At 36.9% G+C, this 19,235-nt stretch overlaps 1 protein-coding gene across 1 annotated transcript in view; it reads right to left on the minus strand.

Annotated features, from left to right (window-relative positions):
• The window catches only part of FBXO11 (F-box protein 11), a 38,750-nt gene that overhangs the window by 6,667 nt on the left and 12,848 nt on the right, over window positions 1-19,235 (minus strand). The window contains exons 7-13 of the mRNA XM_010294386.1: window positions 16,704-16,810; window positions 16,494-16,605; window positions 11,262-11,368; window positions 11,039-11,176; window positions 1,623-1,840; window positions 1,227-1,312; window positions 1,051-1,145 (exon numbers count right to left, since the gene is read on the minus strand). Coding sequence (XP_010292688.1) covers window positions 1,051-1,145; window positions 1,227-1,312; window positions 1,623-1,840; window positions 11,039-11,176; window positions 11,262-11,368; window positions 16,494-16,605; window positions 16,704-16,810 — 863 coding nt within the window. The remainder of the gene's footprint in view (window positions 1-1,050; window positions 1,146-1,226; window positions 1,313-1,622; window positions 1,841-11,038; window positions 11,177-11,261; window positions 11,369-16,493; window positions 16,606-16,703; window positions 16,811-19,235) is intronic.

The raw sequence follows: 19,235 nt of genomic DNA on the forward strand, positions 1-19,235 counted from the left end.
CTGCCAATACTGTTTTTCTGGTTGTACGCATCCCTCCCCAACATGGCTTCTTTACTGTAGCAAAGTAATTCTTTTCTATTTGAGTATATATTTTCACCTTTTTTTTTTTTTTAAATAACAGTACATCATGATTTTGAATGTTTGCCATGAAACAAAGAACATTCTGCATGTAAATCATTGTATTTCAAGGCTCTGCATAGTATTTGCAAATCTCTGCTAGCTGTTGGTAGAAAAGGTACCTCCCCAGCGCCACGCAATCGGATGAAAGCTGTGGCTCCTGGCACTCAAACCTACACCCAGCCCTGTCCACCAGACTAACAAAAAACTGGCATGTCTCTTAAGCTAACTAACTTTACCACACGTTTGCACTTAAAAATAAAAGCAACAGTATTCTTGGTCAGGGTAAGCTGTTCTGGTTAGATTTACAGAATGAACTGATGAAGCTGCGCATTTGCAGCATTAGCTGAACCTTAGCTGACTTTTGGCAGAAAGATACACAAGTATTTCTCAAAATCTGGTATTGCTTAAGGGAACCTGACAGCTCTTTCAGTTCAATTAGCAGAGCCCTTGCACATGCTGGAAATTGTGCTTTATTCCTCACTTTTACAATACACGACCGTACAGCAATTGCAATGTATATCATCCTGAAGGCAAAAAAAAAAAAAAAAATTTCTGAGGTTAGTGGTAAACATTACACTCCAAAAACGCTGCACAGATTTCTAACTTTTTTTTATAGCAATGATAATGATACTATGAAAATTAAGCCTTTAAAAAGCTTTTATCCAAGAAATGGGGAAATTGCCGTCTCTCCCGTTTTAAATTTTTTACTTCGGTAGAAATAATTTAGTGACATTCATAAGAGCCTCCATCTTTTAAATATCAACACCAGCTTCAGTCTATTACAATTAACCTGTATTGTACCTATAACAATTATAATGTAAGAAATTCAGTCATTTTAAGTACAATAAAGAATTTTATATAGAGTACCCTTTTCCAAAGTTTATATGAAAAGAAAACAAGTTTGCATGCCTGTTTGTAGGCAATACTTACTACGTAAATTCCACCATGTTGACCATCATGAATCTTGTTGTGTCGAACTATGGGACAGCTGTTTGTTCGAATCTGTATTCCTGCTAATGCATTACCTGTTAACAAAAATGTTATTTAATACAACTTACATATTCATTTTTCTCAGAATTTAGGATGCAATAAGCAAATTAACTTACCATAAATGTCATTTCCTTCAATAAGGCCTCTTCCATCACCAAAGATATAAACACCACCTTGATTCCCATTAAAAATTGCATTGCCCCTAAGAAACAAAAGTATTTGCATTACAAAATTATTATAATACACTGTACAATACTATACATGTAGTGTCTAGGACTGTGCAATATTCAGATTTAAAATAGAGAATCTACGTTCTGTGGCTTTTGGAGAAACACACACTTCCATGTATATAAACAAATTAAAAATGCAGTTCAACATAACACAGAGCAATTTCATTTTTATATATACAGGAATATTTACAGTTCATTATAAATAAATGAAGTAAAATTGCACTTTTCCCATCCCCATCGAATCTCTTTTAAGTAATAAAATATCAATGAGGAAAATGATACCTTATTGTTGGGTCACTGTTTGAGGTAATCCAAACACCTGCAAAATTGTTTGCATAGATTTTGTTCTCTATGAATTGTCCTCTTCCTTTTTCATGAACATAGATTCCTCCAGTCTGTCCGTGATGGATTTCACACCGAACTACCGTAGGATTGGCATATGCTTTCACTTCAAAACCTGCTATCCTGTTTCTATGTATGTTGCAGCTTTCAAAATAACCCTTAAGACACAAAACATGCAGTTTCCTGTAAAAGTCTTTTTTTTTTTTGAAAACGAAGGCTATTTTCTCCCCTCCCTCCCCTCTAAATACAATCCTCATTTAATAGAAAACAGTACCAAAACTGACAATATATCATTACTTACATAGCTAATTAAAACAGCTACTGCTACTATATCACATTCCCCGCCGCGCCCCCCTCCCCCCCCCAAATACTGTTTCAAAGATACTGTGTTTGCATTGCTATTTACTACCACCCATGGAAACATCAAGAGAAAATGGTAACTCTGGATATAGCACCTCAAAGAGGGCTGAATATCAGGTTACCTTAGCAGCTCCTAAGGATCCAACTCCTTTCGAAGGCCATAAAGCCCACAGGTCCAACACAAAAAGAACAGTGCTATAGAGAAGACTACCTGCTTATTTTCAGACCCATGCTCATATATATTTGGTAAGAATATGATTTCATTAGGAAGAAGTGTCCTAAATTTCTTTGAAATAACTGGTCAGAATAAATACATATGGATGTGGGAGATAAGTAATTTTTCCAGGGCTGGATTGGTCTGAGCAGCCAACTGGTAAGCTTGTTATCCCCCCTCCCCTTTAAATGGTGTACACTTTCATTTAGACACTGCAACAGTAGTAGGTGGCCCACAACAAAACTGCATTTAAACAAATGCTTTTATAAAGAGTATAGCTATGGAAAAAAAAGACATTCCACACAGCCATCCCAAGCATCTTCCTTCCGCTATGCCAACAAGCACTTGCGCAGCAGCACAATGAACTGGTCTGTCTGAAAATTCATCTGGCAAAATGGTTGTTTTCTGCCCAGTGATTTCTTCTATTCTAGTTCATTCCAGCGCCATGCAAAGTAACTTTTAAGAGCATGGTTCTGGCACAGTTTTAGAACATTGTGATACTAAAATTCAGCCTATTCTTTGAGGTGAACTTCAATGGTATTACTAACACCCATTTTGCCCAAACTAAAAGAACAGAAACTAAACAACTGAAAAGAGAGGAAGCATCTCTTATTGGAGACGGTAGACAAGTGTTGTGTTTTAATTTGTGGATGGCTTGGATGCAAGCTCTTGAAAGCTCTAACCCAGAATATCTCCAGCAGGCAGCTGCGAAGGGCAAGACTAAAAACAGAGCACATGACATTCAGAGCAGTACTCTACTGCTGAGAAACGAGCAAAGTTGCACTGTCTCTTACATCCAAGAACATATGGTTAAAAGATAAGGTGAACCAATCTTAGTTCTTTCTTTTCTCCTAGATGGCTGTGTCTGTGCTCTGCAAAGCCCTCTACAGTATAAACAATCTATATGATACCAGCCATAGTTTTAGCAGTATCAGTCCTCATCATGCAAAAGATTACCTGTTCAATGAACTGATAACATGTATATAGGTAAAACATCTGACCCAAAAGGAAAGGGGCTCAACTTTCACTGATTTTTGTCACCCCCATAGGCACCTCAGCCAAATACTGTTTTTCTGTAGCCACCTAAGTTACTCAGTCATGATAATCAAGAGAGTTGTTTTACTTGCAATCTACAAAAAACCCTTTGTTTTTTGTAAAACAAACCTGTGCTCATTTTACAAAAAAAAAAATACCTCCTGGTAACTGGATTCCAGCATTTGTACTCACATGACCCTACCATGAGCACCTCAGTCCTGGAGTTTCTACTACCTACTGCACGGAAGTTACTGAAGCTATTGCCAATCTATGTAGAAAGCACTCCATTTCACTGTTGTATAACACGTGTGCTGTGAATTGCTAAGGGACCTCAAACGTATTTCCATTTTAAAAAAACAGCAGAAATACATACTTTGAGGACTGCAGACAGGAAAGGCACTGCACTGATTAAACATTCTCAAAAAAAAATACTATCAGTGCATAGCTTGGCTCCCCAGGCCCCTCTGGGTGACGAATAAAAAAGTCAAATGGAAAAAGCCTACTTTCTGTAAATATTCAGAATATATTTTTTCAAGGACTTAAGATAAATTTCTTCAGAGTAAGTCAAGATGTTTTCAGAGTTCTCAAGGAAGCCACACACTAACAGGGGAATCTAAAGAAGATTTCCTCAGAAATAGACCTTCATGCCAACAGGCAGTCTTTGGGACTTCTTATCCCAAAAGGAACCACTTTTTTTTTTTTTTTCTTCTTCTTTTTACTAATTTTCACTTAAAAGGAAGCCCTCAGAGAAACTTAAGTAAGATGACAATTTGGTACACAGTAAAGCTTAATCCTTTTAATGGAATATATAATTTCAATCAAAATAATACTATACCAGTATATGCTGGTATCTTTCCAATTACTTCACACATTATCTTCCCTTTGAGTGCCAAATATGTTGCGACTACAGCAACATGACAGAGAAGAGGTATTTCAAGTTGCGCTTCATCACAGCCCTTTCAGATGCCACGTAGAAGTTTCAAACAAGCAGGGCCTTTATCATGTGGTCAGCAGTATCTTTGCAAGCTTCAGCAAGCACTGTTATTCAATAGTAAGGAAACTATGGTACAAATACTTCTAATTCCTGAAAACAATACCGTATACTGTGTAACTTTTAAAGCTGCTTGGAAATGAAGTGAAAGAGAAGGGTCCTTCACTTCTGCTTGTGTCCCAATGTATCTACATAATATGCAACTTTAGAGAGGAACAGAAGAGGTACCTGTAGATTAATGGTACTCTGCCCACTATGTCCGTAACATCATACATACCATAACACCATAACATCACTTGACAGAGTACAAGTGTCATTTCTTAAGAAAGTAGAAAATGGAGCCTTTGAAATGATTGCTATTCTACTGCCTTAAAAAAGTAGGACCGCTGATTCAGAGGAAAGTAAGAATTTGCTGTAAGCCTCTGTGAAGGGAGAATGCTCCTCAAAAAGGATAGATGAAAAAAAAAAATCTACATCTCTCATTCCTTTATAAGGCTGACTGCTGGGTCAGAAAGTCAAGGCTTTCTGCTAGGTAAGATCCTATAACATTCAATATTCATAAAGAGAAACTGCATTATAAAGTCAAGTCCACCTCAAGCAGTGTCACCTTAAGCTGAACTGCTGGCTTTGAGCTGATGCAGTTAAACCCTCTGTATTTTTGCACTTGTTGAGACCCTGTCTGAACACCACCTGTGTGCATTATAATTAAACCAAATTCAGTTAAACCAACACAATTGCTGTTTGTCAGAAACACATGCTCTTCTAGTCCTGAACATCACCTCATTTCCAGACTGCCTACTTCCGATACCATTCTCTGTTGAAACCAACAACTTCTTTAGCCCAAATTCACTCCCCTAGGGAGAAGGGCTAAACTTATCTCAAAGTCTTTAAGATGCCCCCAGGTAACCCCTGTTATCTTTCCCAGAACAACGCCACCACAACTGCTTCTCTTCAAAAAGGCATTGTTGTGCCTTTGAACTACATCCTCTCAAAGACATCTTCCCTTTTAATTTTTTTAGGATGTGATGAACTTCTGTATCCCAAGAAATCACATATGGGTTCAGACAACATTTTCTTCTTGGAAAGTTAACAAGTATTTTCTTAACAAACACAGTTTCCTTGTTATTAATTATGGAATTAGATGATCTATTATTCATAGGGCCTGCTAATACTGTTTCTCAAACCCAAAGCTTATTGCTAGCTCCAGATATAACCAGCCACATCATTAGAAACAGCCTGCTCCTTTCTTACACTTCTATCTAGCAGCACACATGGGTTGCCCAACCTGCAGCTCTTAAGCTCCTTCCAGCTGTCGGGCAGCTCAAGCCCAGATTCTTTATGGAGACTCTGCCAGGCAGCTATTAAGGTCAGGAAAGTCAAATAATCCCCTTCTGCACAGAGGGCTCACAAGTGTTGTATTGCCTCCACCTCCTTCTAAGAACGATTTTCAAATGTGCTGGGTATTTTACTTGTGTTTTGTGACAACTTCTTGTTATAATTAGTTAATTAGCAGTACAAGAACCTGAAGGACGCAGCACCTGACAGTGCCAGTATTGCTTAGTAAAAAAAGAAGGGCCCTTGTGATTAATAGAAGGAATAAAGAATGCATGTGGGAAAAAAAAAATTTACACTCTTACACAAAAATAACAAGTGTAAGCAGACTCAAAACACCTAAGCAGTAGCTTTCTGCTTGAAAAAAATCCTAAATATGAAAAAGTAGCTTTGTACAGCAAATTTAACACACCAGGCAAAGCATTACCTGTGGGTGCAAGATGACAGCTACAGTGACAGAAAGTGTGGGCAAGAACACACCACTGCATCCTGTTACAACTGAGCAGAGAAAGTAATCATGAACAGACAAACACCACAGTACTGGTAATGTTGATGTTTCCACACACTACTCAGTGTACAGAAAAAGTTGATGTGATGGCAAAGATGGGCTCCCTGCACAGATGGACAAGCTCAGAAGACTTTTTACATTAAGATTACCTTAGTAATTGAACTTTGGGGTTTTTTCTGCTTTCTGCATTTTATCTAGCCTAACAAATACTGCTTTGAAATACATTAGGGTTAAAATTTGTAACTGATGGGATTTTGTTCACTGCTTTTCTTCTCAGAGGAATTTTTTCCCTATGTATTTCTAAAAGGGTCTTTTTTTCTTTCTCTGTCTCAAAGATCACAACATTACAGAAATGCAGAGGTATTTCATGTATTTTTCAAACAATACAGATATTTAAAAAACAAACCAAAAAACCAAAACCAAACCAAAACAGAAAAAAGACACACCTGTGCAAGCTTTAACACTTCCAAAATATGTATTGACACTCATATTCCCAACAGGGTAAAAAAAACCCAAACCAAACCAGAGACCAAGACAGAAAGAAATGAACTGCTTAAAGAGTATCTGACTCTGTATCAGCTTAATTAAATAGCCATAATAAGTGTGGCTGACAGCATAAAAAATATGCTTATAAAAATTTGCCTCCCGAAGCCTGGAATAGTCTTTATTTGAGAGCTGGTAGTTTTTATAAAAAAGCGAGCCATATTCAAGACTCAAAACAACCCATTTATTTTTAGTGCGTAGAAAAAAATTGCTATTGCAGCAAAAGGCCAGCTGAGTATTTATGTAGTCTGTATAGAAAGTGGCATAAGCTTTATTTATATTTTTTGGGCTTTATATACACACTTTAAAATTATCTGATTTGTGGTATTTAAGAGACTGATCTGCCAACTAGTCACAATCACCCAACTTAAGACACATGCTTCTATACTTTTCTTTCATCAAAAGAAAACAAACAAGCAATAGTGCTACGTTTTTCATTTGGGAGCAATGAAAATCCAAGACTGTTATGCCTAGATCCCATCTTTAAACTATAAAATTCTGCTTATTCTTACAATAAATCATAATTGTTGTTTGCATACAACTACTAAATACAATTGATGACAAATGTCTCATAACTCATCTCAGGCAACTGGCAAGAGAGGTCAGTGTAAGGCGCTGAGGGCTGCCAATGCCAAGCTGCATTTTTAATGCCTGTTTGTTAAACATTTGGCACAAGCACTAAGGCAAACATCAGAATATTGCCAGTTTAGAAATAAGAGGTTAAGTTTCTACAAGTATCAAAACACAAAGAACAGTCTGAGAGCACGAAACTGAAAAACAAAGCACTCTTGAACCCTTCAGAGCCAGCACTCCAGCACAGAAACCCACGGGAAAATAACGTGTAGGGTAGGAATTCAGTACTGGAATGTACTTATCCCACTTCGCAGTCACAAGCGATGGCAAAAACCCCAAACAAACAAAAAAACCCCCAACCCACCACAACAAAAAAACATACCCAAAAAGAAGGGGAGAAGTGAACATAGAAAATCCATTTATTTGTTTAGGTAGGTAGGATTTGTATCTGAAAGATACCATGTAACTTAAAAAGTATGGAAGTATTGCCAACAATGTAATTTCATCAACTCTGTCACTAGCATGATACAGAACAGAGGACACTGCCAAAAGCAGACTTTGAGATGGAAGGGGGGGGAGGGATCTTTCAAAGGAGTTTATGACTAATAAACATTTCAATAATATTTGCAGCTGAGATAAATATTATTCACACATTCTCTTTAATGTACTAGTGTTTCCCTTAAACAAAACGGAAAAATTTATTTCTATTCCATCTTGCTTGTGATACCACACTGATCACAGCATTGGAACAGGCATTCCACCGGTAAGAAAACAGATCAAATACACTTTTATTTAAAATGAATCAAGTTTTTAGTCTGGCTTTTTAATTTTTTTTTAATATTTCAGTCTCATATACTTAATATTTATGTTTCAGTACTTAAACAAGAAGCAGCTCCTAGACAGACTTTCCAATTAACCCTCAAACCTAGATACAGATATCTCCCCTCCAGGAGTTATTGAAGCACTCTCCTTTATCAGCTTTTCTACAGCTGAAATCACTTCATTATATGTTTCTGAGCCTGTCTTGGAGGGATGTATGCATATATGTATCCACTGCAGTGGACTAGGAGTGCTTATACAATATGTTAATGCAGCTTAAATGAGGCAGTGGCAGTGTCCAAGCAATAAGATAATATAAACCTAAGACGTAACATCTTACATTCACCACCACTCTTTGCAAAATGGCCAAACCACCACATCTCTAGGGAATATAAAATGATGTAAAGAAATCTGTCAGAACACTGCTAGAAGGGCATTCTTCTGGGCTGGTATAATCTTGCCCAGCACAGAACAAATATGGTCCTTAGCATGTAACTAAGAGTGGAGAAGAAGCACTCAAGCACTCAGAGAAGCAGCACTCAACAGAGAAGAATCTCACCACATCTGACCTTCCACTGGGAAGAAGATTGTGTGCCAGCAGCAAAAATAAGAGCACTGCGTGACCCACTTAGCTTCTGCTGAGACCAGAAAACTACAAATCAAACAGCTACAACTAGTACTGCATTGCTCCTTTACCTCTACCTCCCCAGAAACTTGGGCAGAAAGGAGAAAGGCCTCACTAGTTTTTTTACCTACAGTGGATTTTCTGTTAATACTATTTCCAGACTGCCAACATTCATCAAGAACCCAACCAGATTTGGGTTAGAACTGAAGCAATAGAACAAGTACTTACAAGGGAGGGAAGATATCCTAACAAAGGGAAAAAAAAAAATCCACAATTTAGTCAGCCTATAAACACCCAGACAGGGATCAAAACATGGATCTTCAAAAATCATTTTCTCTTCTTCCTCTTACCACAATAAAACTACATGTTTGGTTTTTTTTCCCCGAAAGCTTGCTATGTTATGCATTAGCTATAATTGTATTAATCATTCATAAAAATTATGGAAATTTATTTCCCTAAAGAAATGTCTTATTATGAGAGATTATTATTTAATTCAATAGGCATCTGAGACCTAGCCAACAGTCCTCCAACACAACACGTAGTGTAGAACATAATCATATAGAAGTTCAGTAGGAAAGCTAAAGCAATTTAGTACCCGAATTAATAAATATTTTATTTAGGAATAAGATTACTTTAAAATGGTGGACTATAGTTTCCTAAGAGCAAGCACTGAATGAATCTAAGTTAAAAGCAAATGTCTACTGTAGTTAGTGCTCTGAACATACTAAACTGGAGGGTGTGGGTGGGTGGTGACAGCAAGTTGAAATACACAAGGGATATGGAAGGAACAGTGGACCCAAAGGTCATAAGATAAAGTGAGAAAACTGAAACAAGAAAACGGAGGTCCAGTTTACACTCCAGCTACGTCTGCAAAAGTGTGACTTGGAACTCATCTTCCTCAGCTAGTCAAAGCCATTAGCGTCTAATGCTTTTTAGAAGTATTTATCTTTCTCAGGGACTAAATGAGATCTACCAGCAAAAACACTACTTAGATGATAAAAGACATTTATTTACCAAGAATATCCGTGGATATAACATGCCGGGTCTAATTATGGTCTTTCTTGCCAAGGAACAGGCCTAGCATATATTTAGACATAGCTAGGCAAGAAGTGTGTCAGGTAGTAAGGCTAGGAACAAAATGTGTGGAGGGAAACGTGCACTAGTATCCCACAGTACATGGAACGTGCACTGGTTTGGCTGACCTCATTCTTCAGCAGCGTTCTGAAATCAAGTCTGTTACAGTGAGGTTTTCATTACAGCAACAGCACAGCACTAGAGAAGAACTTCCTATTTATCTACAGCACCTTTAAAAATGCAACTCCCAAAGCAACTGACTGTATAGTTTATTATTCCCTATCACCAAAATCATAGGCAATCCATGCCCTGCAGTATCCATCCCATACAGAAAGATAATGAAATTCCCAGATATCCTTATAAAGGCAAGAGGGAATCTGAAATCATGTTGATTTTGAACATTACACTTGACCTCACAGTGAAGACTATTAACTTCAGCACCCTTTATACAGTTATACATTTAGTTCACCATACTCTGATCACATTTTGTAGTTTTTATGTGTGTAATTTTAAGAGCAACTAGAAGAAAACTGCTCATTTTGCCAGCTGGGTGGGAACTGGGTCTTTGTCATTCAAGCAGGAAAAACAATGATTTGGCACTGTTGGGAAGACATGTAGAATATTTTGCTAAAACAAATCAGCAAATAGTAATCTTTTACTTCAGTGGCAAAAATCCATTCTGTTTATTTCAAGGGCTATGCAAACTCATTACTCACTACTTTACAAGAAAGTACATGGAAGTTATCACCTTCATCCCACAGAAACAAACATTTTTATGAAAGGAGGACTGAATTCTGAAACAGAATTCTGTGTTAAAATTCCACAGCTAACTCCATACTAGAAAAGTCCTCTTTCCAGAGAAGTTGGACATACCAGAGATTTAACATTAAAATAAGACTAAGTCTCCACAGAGCATTTTATTTCATTTTTAAATCTTCCAGCACCTCATTTTTTGTTCTGTTTCAAAAGAAAAAGAATGAAGCAATAGTGTAAATGTAAGCCTACCATTTACATCCTATTTCAAGAGGTATTTTGTCACTGCAACATAATTCAATGTAACAGGCTGCCAATCAATTGCAAAAAGCTTGGTGAAACCTATTCCAGATAAAATTATCTTTAAAGTGAAGTTGCCCACTGAAGGGCAAGAGAAGAACAGTGAGCATATTTTAAAACATCTGTTCACATGTAAAAGCATATTTAAAAGAACATTTCTTCGGTGAAATGCAAACTTTAGCTATGCAACATTTGTATTTCTTTCCTCAAAAGAAAATGTATACGTTACCATGCCATGGTCAAAAGTGAAAACACCAACATCACGTCCATGATGAATGTGATTCCGTCTGATAATGGGATTTCCATGGTTTTTAACCCAAATCCCTGCTAATGCATTATTGGAGATCTCATTGTCCTCATATATTCCCTGGGAAATAAAAATGTAAAGTAAGATGGGAATCAAGAACAGTAAGCAATTTTATCAAAGTAAAGAAACTGATACTGGAAAATACCTGTGCATGGTCTGTAATATAGAGTCCAACATTTTCACAGTCGCTGATGTTACAGTGTTTAATAGTAGGACAAGCTCCCTGGCCACTAACACATACTGCAGAGCCAACTGGAAGAAAACGGTACAGTTACCATAGCTTCAAAGCATAGTGTATTTATAAACAGTCTGGCAGTGCTCTTGCTCAAAAAGTTAGTGTGAACTGAAATTTAAAAAAGATTCAGTGTGCACGGTGCCGAAGTATTGCAAGCCACAGGCAGAAAAACACCAATGTCATCATTTTGCACGTGCAAAAAACCAAGGTAGGAGTTGCTTTAAAAAAATCACTCTGCCAAGGTTACGCAGCTGCGTATGATTGCTAAAATAGACAGTAGTTTACATAATAATTCATGCTTATAAAAGTTCTCACTATTTCCCTATGTTGGGCAGACTGTATACTGACTGTTCACAACAAAGGACAACAGAAATGTAATAAAATTTTATGCTAATTACTGCCTTATTTTGCTTCCCTTTAAACTTTCATAAGCCACTACTTCAAAGGGCCCAAACAACTAATAATTTTGTAGCATATAAAGACATGCTGTCTAACTAAAGATGAGCAGGAGACAAAGAGCACAATCTTGAGTACAGAACTACACATCAGAAACCAACAGGTCTCTTCCCTGCTGAATTACAAAGCTCCTTGGATCATTTCAACTACCACACCATTACCCAGAAAACAAACTCTTTTTAGGCAGCTAGGACTCAGACTGCTCAGGAATTCATCAGATCAGCTCAACTCCCTGAACTCCATGAAGAATGAAAAGATGAAATTCTGCTGCCACTAAAAAAAAAAAAATCAATGGCAGATTCACAGTGATTTCAGAAAGGTGAGATCTCATCTCAGGGTATCTGGCCTACATAACACACACCTTCCCCGCAATTACACATCACTAAATAAGCAAGCCAGTACATGCTCTATTAGTAAGCTTTCATATTACCTTCTAGCATAGCACCACAAAGACTATACTTCAATAATTCATAGACTCATTTACAGAGCTTTTTTTTTTAATCCTAAAGAAATTATTTTGATTGTCTAGTCTGATCTTATGAATAATACAGGCTATAATAATTCCCTGAATTAATTCCTGCTTCAATTCCAGTAGCAGGAACTCCGGCACATATCTTTTAGAAACACATTTAATTCTGACTTGAGTATTTCCAACAACTTAGAAACCACGGTAAAGCTTGTTAACTGGTTACAGAGTTGTTACCCCGTTAATTTACACTTTAATTTCTCATCTGAATTTGGATGCTGACGCTGGAGAGTTACTGATTCTCTTTATACCACTGTATGCCATACTCAATGCATGCATGTATTTAGTGCAAGCAATTCAGCCTTCTCCCTGATAAAGTAACAAATAGTGGTCAGTATGTTTTTCATTACAACTGAATTTTTCCTGCCTTATCTTTTATGACTTTTCATTGAACCGTTTCTAAATTTTCAACATGTTGCTATGGACACCAGGGGCACTTTATTCTGAAGCAAGACTAAGCAGAGGCATAAATACAGTCTCTCTACTTCTGCTCAATATTCCCACAAGTATAACTAACCATCACATTAGTTCTTTTGGCCACTCGACTACACAAGGGCTCGTATTTAGCTGTTCACCCACAATGACTCTTTAAGCTTTTTCCAGCAATCTGGCTTCCCAAGATAGAGGTTTATCACTTAAAACTAGGAAAAAAAGCAAGTTGTGTGTGTAACTTCACACTTGTCCACACTACTGTGAATATTGTTTGACAGCCCCACCTTCCAAAAAGGGTGTAGCAACCCATCCTCTTGGTTATAAATAACACCCTAAGTCTTCATCATCTACAAATTCATCAATATGCATTTTTATCAATGACTTGAAGAAGTAGAGTGGCCTGAAGTCAAGAAGTCATCTTTGAAATAGCCACAAAAAAGCCATATATAATTACCTTACAAGTTATTTTTCATATATTTAATGTGTGCTCTGGCAATGCTGCAAAATTCTGGTGTTTTAAGGCACTGCAGGGTGAAATCAAATATTTTTCAAGGGTCTATGTAATTATACCAGGACTGCTACCTTCTTTTAGTCAAAGGAAGTAACCAAAAATGCTAGAAGTGTGATGCAACCATTACAACTTTCTGTAAATACACATTAGTTTGCTTTAATAATAAATTTTAAATTCTTGATTGACCAAACCCCTGCATTTACTATCTCATTATTCTACCCAGGATCAATAGGCAGCACTGTTTGCCACACATCATCCTGTTCAGTCTCCCCCATGCCCTATGCCCCAGGGACAAACACCACCTCACCCAGGTTTCAAGTTACTGTTGATACATAATAGGAGCCCAGAAGATTTCTTGGCCAGTTCTTTTTAAACTCCTGCATGATTTTAGAATGTATATTTTTACAGCTGTTTAACTTCATCCACAGTTACTGTCAAGAGTGGAACATATTTCATTATCTCCTTAGGGTATGAGCACATTCATCATTCCTGCCTATTCTCATTAAATATGGAACAAAAATTACACAACACTTTGCCATTCAAATTCTTCCATATCTATGATGGATCAGCATCACTGCTAAAACTCGCTTTCTTCCCCAAGTTAAGATGCAATCACTGTCACTTCTAGACAGATTTTATATCTTGTCTTGTTTTTCAAGTTCTTTGCGGGGTAGGGTGGTATTTTGCTGGGATGTCTGTATTTGGGGGCAGGAGGGTGGTGTTCCCACAATTTCCTGCAATTCCTAGTTTCCTATTTTTACTAATTGCTAATAACTTCTGATTTTTTCCTTTCTTATATTTCATAATTGCTTTCACTCCCCTTTCATCTACCTCCTTTGATGACACCAAGGAACTGTGGATTTTTGGGAACCCAGTGTGGGATATTCTTTTAGAATACCTCTACCAAATTTTGCTTATTTAGATGAAAGCAGTCTTTATTCTGACTCACTTCATTGGACTTCATTATTGATTGCGTGAAATTGGTCCTTTTAGAGTGCCAAGCACATGTATTACTGGTTTAGGCTTTATTTTGTTTACTCAGAATAGAACGATTGCACACACTTAAGCAATAAAAAAAAGAAAAAAAAAAAAGAGAGAAGGGCATCTTGCCATCCACTTCTTGTTTTATCTATCCAGGTAAAGGCTAATACAGATTTTCTCTACAATGGATGCAATAGAACCTCTAGACTCAGGATCTTGCCATTTAAACTTTATTTTAAAATATTTCAAAGATGCTTTGGACTGGCAGCAAGAAACCTCAAGCTTAAATCACTCGCACTTACATCGCCCGATCTTTACATATTACATACATTAAGAACTTCACATATGATGTAATGTAGAAATATGCTTTAACGTAATTAGGAGATCTACAGAAAGGGTATCAACCATGTGCTAGGAAAGAGGCTTTGAATGCTTATGGATCAATATTTCAGAGATGTCATTGACTTGGAAACAGTAAATGCCTTTTCTGGCAGACTGCCTTTTTTTTTTTTCTTTTTTTTTAAACACACACACACGCTCAGTACTTTCCAAGCAGGCTATAGCAAGGCTTCATAGGATTAAAAAGTCAATAAAAATTAATAATAAGTGATGACGGTACTGCCTACAAACAGCATCCAAAAACAACCTGAAATTTTAACTTTGGAAAAAAGTGGCAATACAACACAGCAAAAATTCAGAAATCCAGAGTATTGAAAGGGTAAAAGTCCAAAATTCTCACAAATAGTTTTCCATAATGAAAAGAGGTCATGAAAAAAATTATCAAAGCTTAGTTTTAAATAAACAGTTTTCACAAAAACATCAAGATCTACTAGCTTATCTATAGGAACATGTTTCAATATGAAGCCATGCAGCTCTTCAAACTACTTTTATAGCCAAGCTGAATGAGGTCCAAGAAAATCATGTAATTCCTCTCATTTGTTATCAGGGTCCCCAGTATTGGTATATAGAAACTTCTAGAACAAATTTTCTTCATATACTCAATTTCACAGTATTTAGCATTAAACAAAGAAATGAGGATACTGAGAGCAGTTAGCTGTCCTTTGTTCCTCTCTTTCAGTTTTTAAAAATTCCACAGATTAGCTGATAGGTCTCAAATAAAACAGATGATGATGTGAACCATAGAGCTGCCTTAACAAAAAGTGAAGTAGTGTTGTATAGCCTGAAACCTCCAAAAGCAAGCGTATCTCCCTCTACAAAGCACAGACAAGGAATCCTTCCACCATTCTTATTACAGTTCTCTACAGAATTCCCTCCTCCTTGGTTTGTACCAGAAGAGTGTAGTTTCAGTATCTAGTTGAAGATCTCCTTGTTTCCTTGCCTTTATGCTGACCTAAGCAGCCTTTATGCACAGCCTGCTGTGTAGATCCATTCCATTTCACTATCTGAACTTGGGTATATGAAGTTCATATTACCATTTTCATGCAAAGACTCAATATCTTAACTCTCCTGTACCTCTTCTTTCTGACACTCCAAACTCCATTTCATCTGTTTGTGTTCAAACATGTTAAACTTGCATGTCTTGTGCCTAGTGATTGTGAACTGCCATGTCTTCCTGCCAATGACTGCAGCCTCTTACTTCCACTGTCTCTGACCCTTTCTTTCCTGAATCGAGACTACCAATGTTCCCCAAATCGGGGTATAAATTCCTCATTATCTCCGATGGTGAAATGAGTCTAGCTTTCCACACTATGCATTTCTTCTGCATGTATAGTTCGGAACTCATGTTTTGAGTATGTCAAATCATTCCACTCTTGACAGGAAAGTGAACTTAGCGTAGCAGTCACAGCTCATGAGTGTCATAATGCCATCAATCCCAATACTGCATATAGCAATGAACTTAATGTAAAAGTCCCATGTATGCTCCTTTCAAATGCCCTCTCCTGCCAGCTACACCTACATATACCAAAACCAAGTAAGTTTATATAAACTGCCACTTTTCAGTTTTTAAACTAACTGCCCAGAGAGGCCAAACTGATTCAAATAGAAGACTAAGCATTAGTCTTGGACATTATCACAGTCTTAGACACAAAGAAGTCCCTGTAAAAATGCCATTTCAAGGCAAATAAGGCTTGCAGATCTGTAACAATCACCTGTATCAATCAATGAAATATGTCAATAGTGATCATAATCACTTTGTGTGCAGCTTCCATGTGCTCTGGTTAGTTTACTAACTTTAAACGGAGTGTTAACTTCAAACAATAAAAAGCCCACTAACCCGTACAAGTACTTCGAATAATACAGTGATCTATAATTGGACTGCAGTTCACGGTAATCTCTAAGCAGTGGTGTGCATTGTGGTGCTGAGCAGATTTGTCATCAGGGTTGAACTGAAAAAGGAAGACAACACAGAAATGTAGTATTTATTTAATTGCTCAGATATTAAAATTATATTATTAAAAGCTCTGCTCAAGTTTGAGATTCTTACCCTGATTGTCATATATCCAACATAGGCATCTTCAGAACCCTCCATAAAAACGAAGGTGGAATCTCTAGTGTTTTCTATTATAACTTTATCTGCTACTTTTCCAGGTGCTGTAAAGAAGACATTTATTAAGTCTCAGTTTATGCCACTGACAAAAAAGTCCTCAAGACTTAAAGAATTCTGTTCAAAGCAACAAAGGAAAATGAAAACTATTCTTGGCACATAAGTAGTCTTCATGTCAGAAGAATCTTAAACCAGAAAGTTTCAAAGATAGTGAAGAACTTTAAGACATTCTTGCACCAATTTAATATCTAATGCCATGAGAAAAATCTTTTCTTGTACAAAGCTACTTTTTGACTACTACTTGTTACAAATTGAATTAACAATTTAAACATGGATTCCGGTCTAGAGGGACTGTAATTCTGCTACTAAGTACAACTTATTTTGGTATTCTAAACCCTTTATTAAAGCTAAATACATACATTCCATAACTAATTTGAACCAATTTAAACAACTGCTTCATAATCTGCTCATGACCTATAAGTGAACTCCCCACACTTATCAAATGTAAGATTCAGAGTTTTGAATTGGTATCCTTATTACTCTTTAGAAGAAAATCTTATAAAATTAGATTGAACTATACTTCTGAAAGTATGTACAGAACGTTTCAAAATGGTTAATTTGCAGGTTCCCATAACATCCGATTTGATTTCCTGTGTTAACAGCAAGGCTCTGCTCTATTCTTTATCCTTAATCCAAGGGAAGGAAATGTTTACATTGGTATGGCAACAGACAGCAGAGGGAGCACAAGTTAACAATAGTCTTACGTTGGTATAAATTCGACAATACTTCATTCACAAGCAGGATAGTTTGTCCGATTCAAAACTGCATGTTAAATATGCAAGCCAGAAGAAGCCTTCCTCAATACACAAAATGTAAATATGGAAGTTTCACATATTATAGCAGATCACTTATCTGATGGCAATTTCAAACCATTCCCAACTCGAGACACACAAATGTGACCAGGTATTTGCCCTAAATTCTGTATTTTATCGAAGAGCCTACACACAGGATTTCTCACACACAGATCTTTTCCTTTGTCTGTTGACACTAGTACAGACAAGTGGTATGTCCTGTTCTTTATCACTCAGGCAGAAAGGTGCCAGTCAGAATGAAGCAACATTTACATCATTATCCAGCTTGTTCTCACTATCTAAAAGCCAGATCTCTGCTTTCATTACTGCAGAGCTGCAAATATTTTAAGGTAGTCTAGCTCTTCTTCATACCACTATTCACTAAGTACTACATAACAACTAAAAGAGGCTGTGACAAGGACTTGTGTCATCATACAAAGTATTTTTCTGTGGCCTGGCAACATTTCTATATAATTAACTGTTCTTCACCATGGTGCAAATGCACTGGTATATACACAACAGTACACTTTAGCATCTGAGAAAGAATGGCACTGCAGTACTGCAGGCAAACCAAAATTAGAAAATAAAACAGAGCCCTAAACAGGAAAATAAGAGAGCCATAAATTAGTATCACAACTGCATTCCCCTCTTAAGAGGGCAAGGAAAAGTTGCACTTCACATTGCTTTGTTTGATAGTGTTTCAGAGCATCCAGAGAGATTTGTGGTATTGTGCTTGGAAGTGTTTGCCATGCACTTGGATGATGTTCTCTGCAGACATCTCCTTCCTCTAAGCACATGAGTTACTTTAGAGGTCTCCGAGTTTGGGAGGTCCCAGAATGCACATTATGGAACATGTCAATTAGTAAGATCACTGAATTTAGATTCCCCCCAGGAAAAGGCTGAGGAGGGAGAAGGGGACTTGCTCAAGCATTGGTTTCACTCTGAAAGCATAACAGAAATTCTCTGCAACATCCTATTTAATCTTTGAAAAAGAAGTATTCAGAGAACTCTATATTCCAGCTTTTGGCATAGGCCACTTTGGAAGAGAGAAGCCAGTATAAGAAAAGGCAAAGAAAGAAAAGGGCCACTAATTTAACAATCAAACAAAACATAGCTCTGAAGAAGTCTGTTTGCTGAAGTCTGAGGGAATCATGTTCCATGGGATCAGAATTAACACTCAGTTTAAGGACCAAGACGAGACCATTTAGAAATAATTTAGCAGAAAGCCTATGATAAGGGACTGCCTAAAGAATTAAAAACTAACTGGATGTTGCCTCAGAATTCTTTTATTCCTCAAAAGGAATAAAACAATTTAACTTTTCAGTGCATTAATAGAAAAATTACTAGATTCTGCAGGAAATAATTGTGACTCTGTTCAATCGTATCAGGCAAAAAACGCAGAGGCCCTTTTAGTTACTGCAGTCTGTAAAATGTCCAAAGAACACAGTCCTAAAGTAGTCTAAAATAGAATTTTCAATTCAAAGATGCAGAATGGTATTGAAACAGTTCAGGCACGTGCAAGTCCTCTTGCACTCAAAAGTAAATACCAAGTTATGACAGTATTTACCATTTAAATTTTTTTTCTTCCCTTAAAATTACAATAATAATTCTTACTGGTTTT

Source organism: Phaethon lepturus, unplaced genomic scaffold (genome assembly GCF_000687285.1).
Source record: "Phaethon lepturus isolate BGI_N335 unplaced genomic scaffold, ASM68728v1 scaffold10959, whole genome shotgun sequence".
Taxonomy (NCBI): Eukaryota; Metazoa; Chordata; class Aves; order Phaethontiformes; family Phaethontidae; genus Phaethon; species Phaethon lepturus.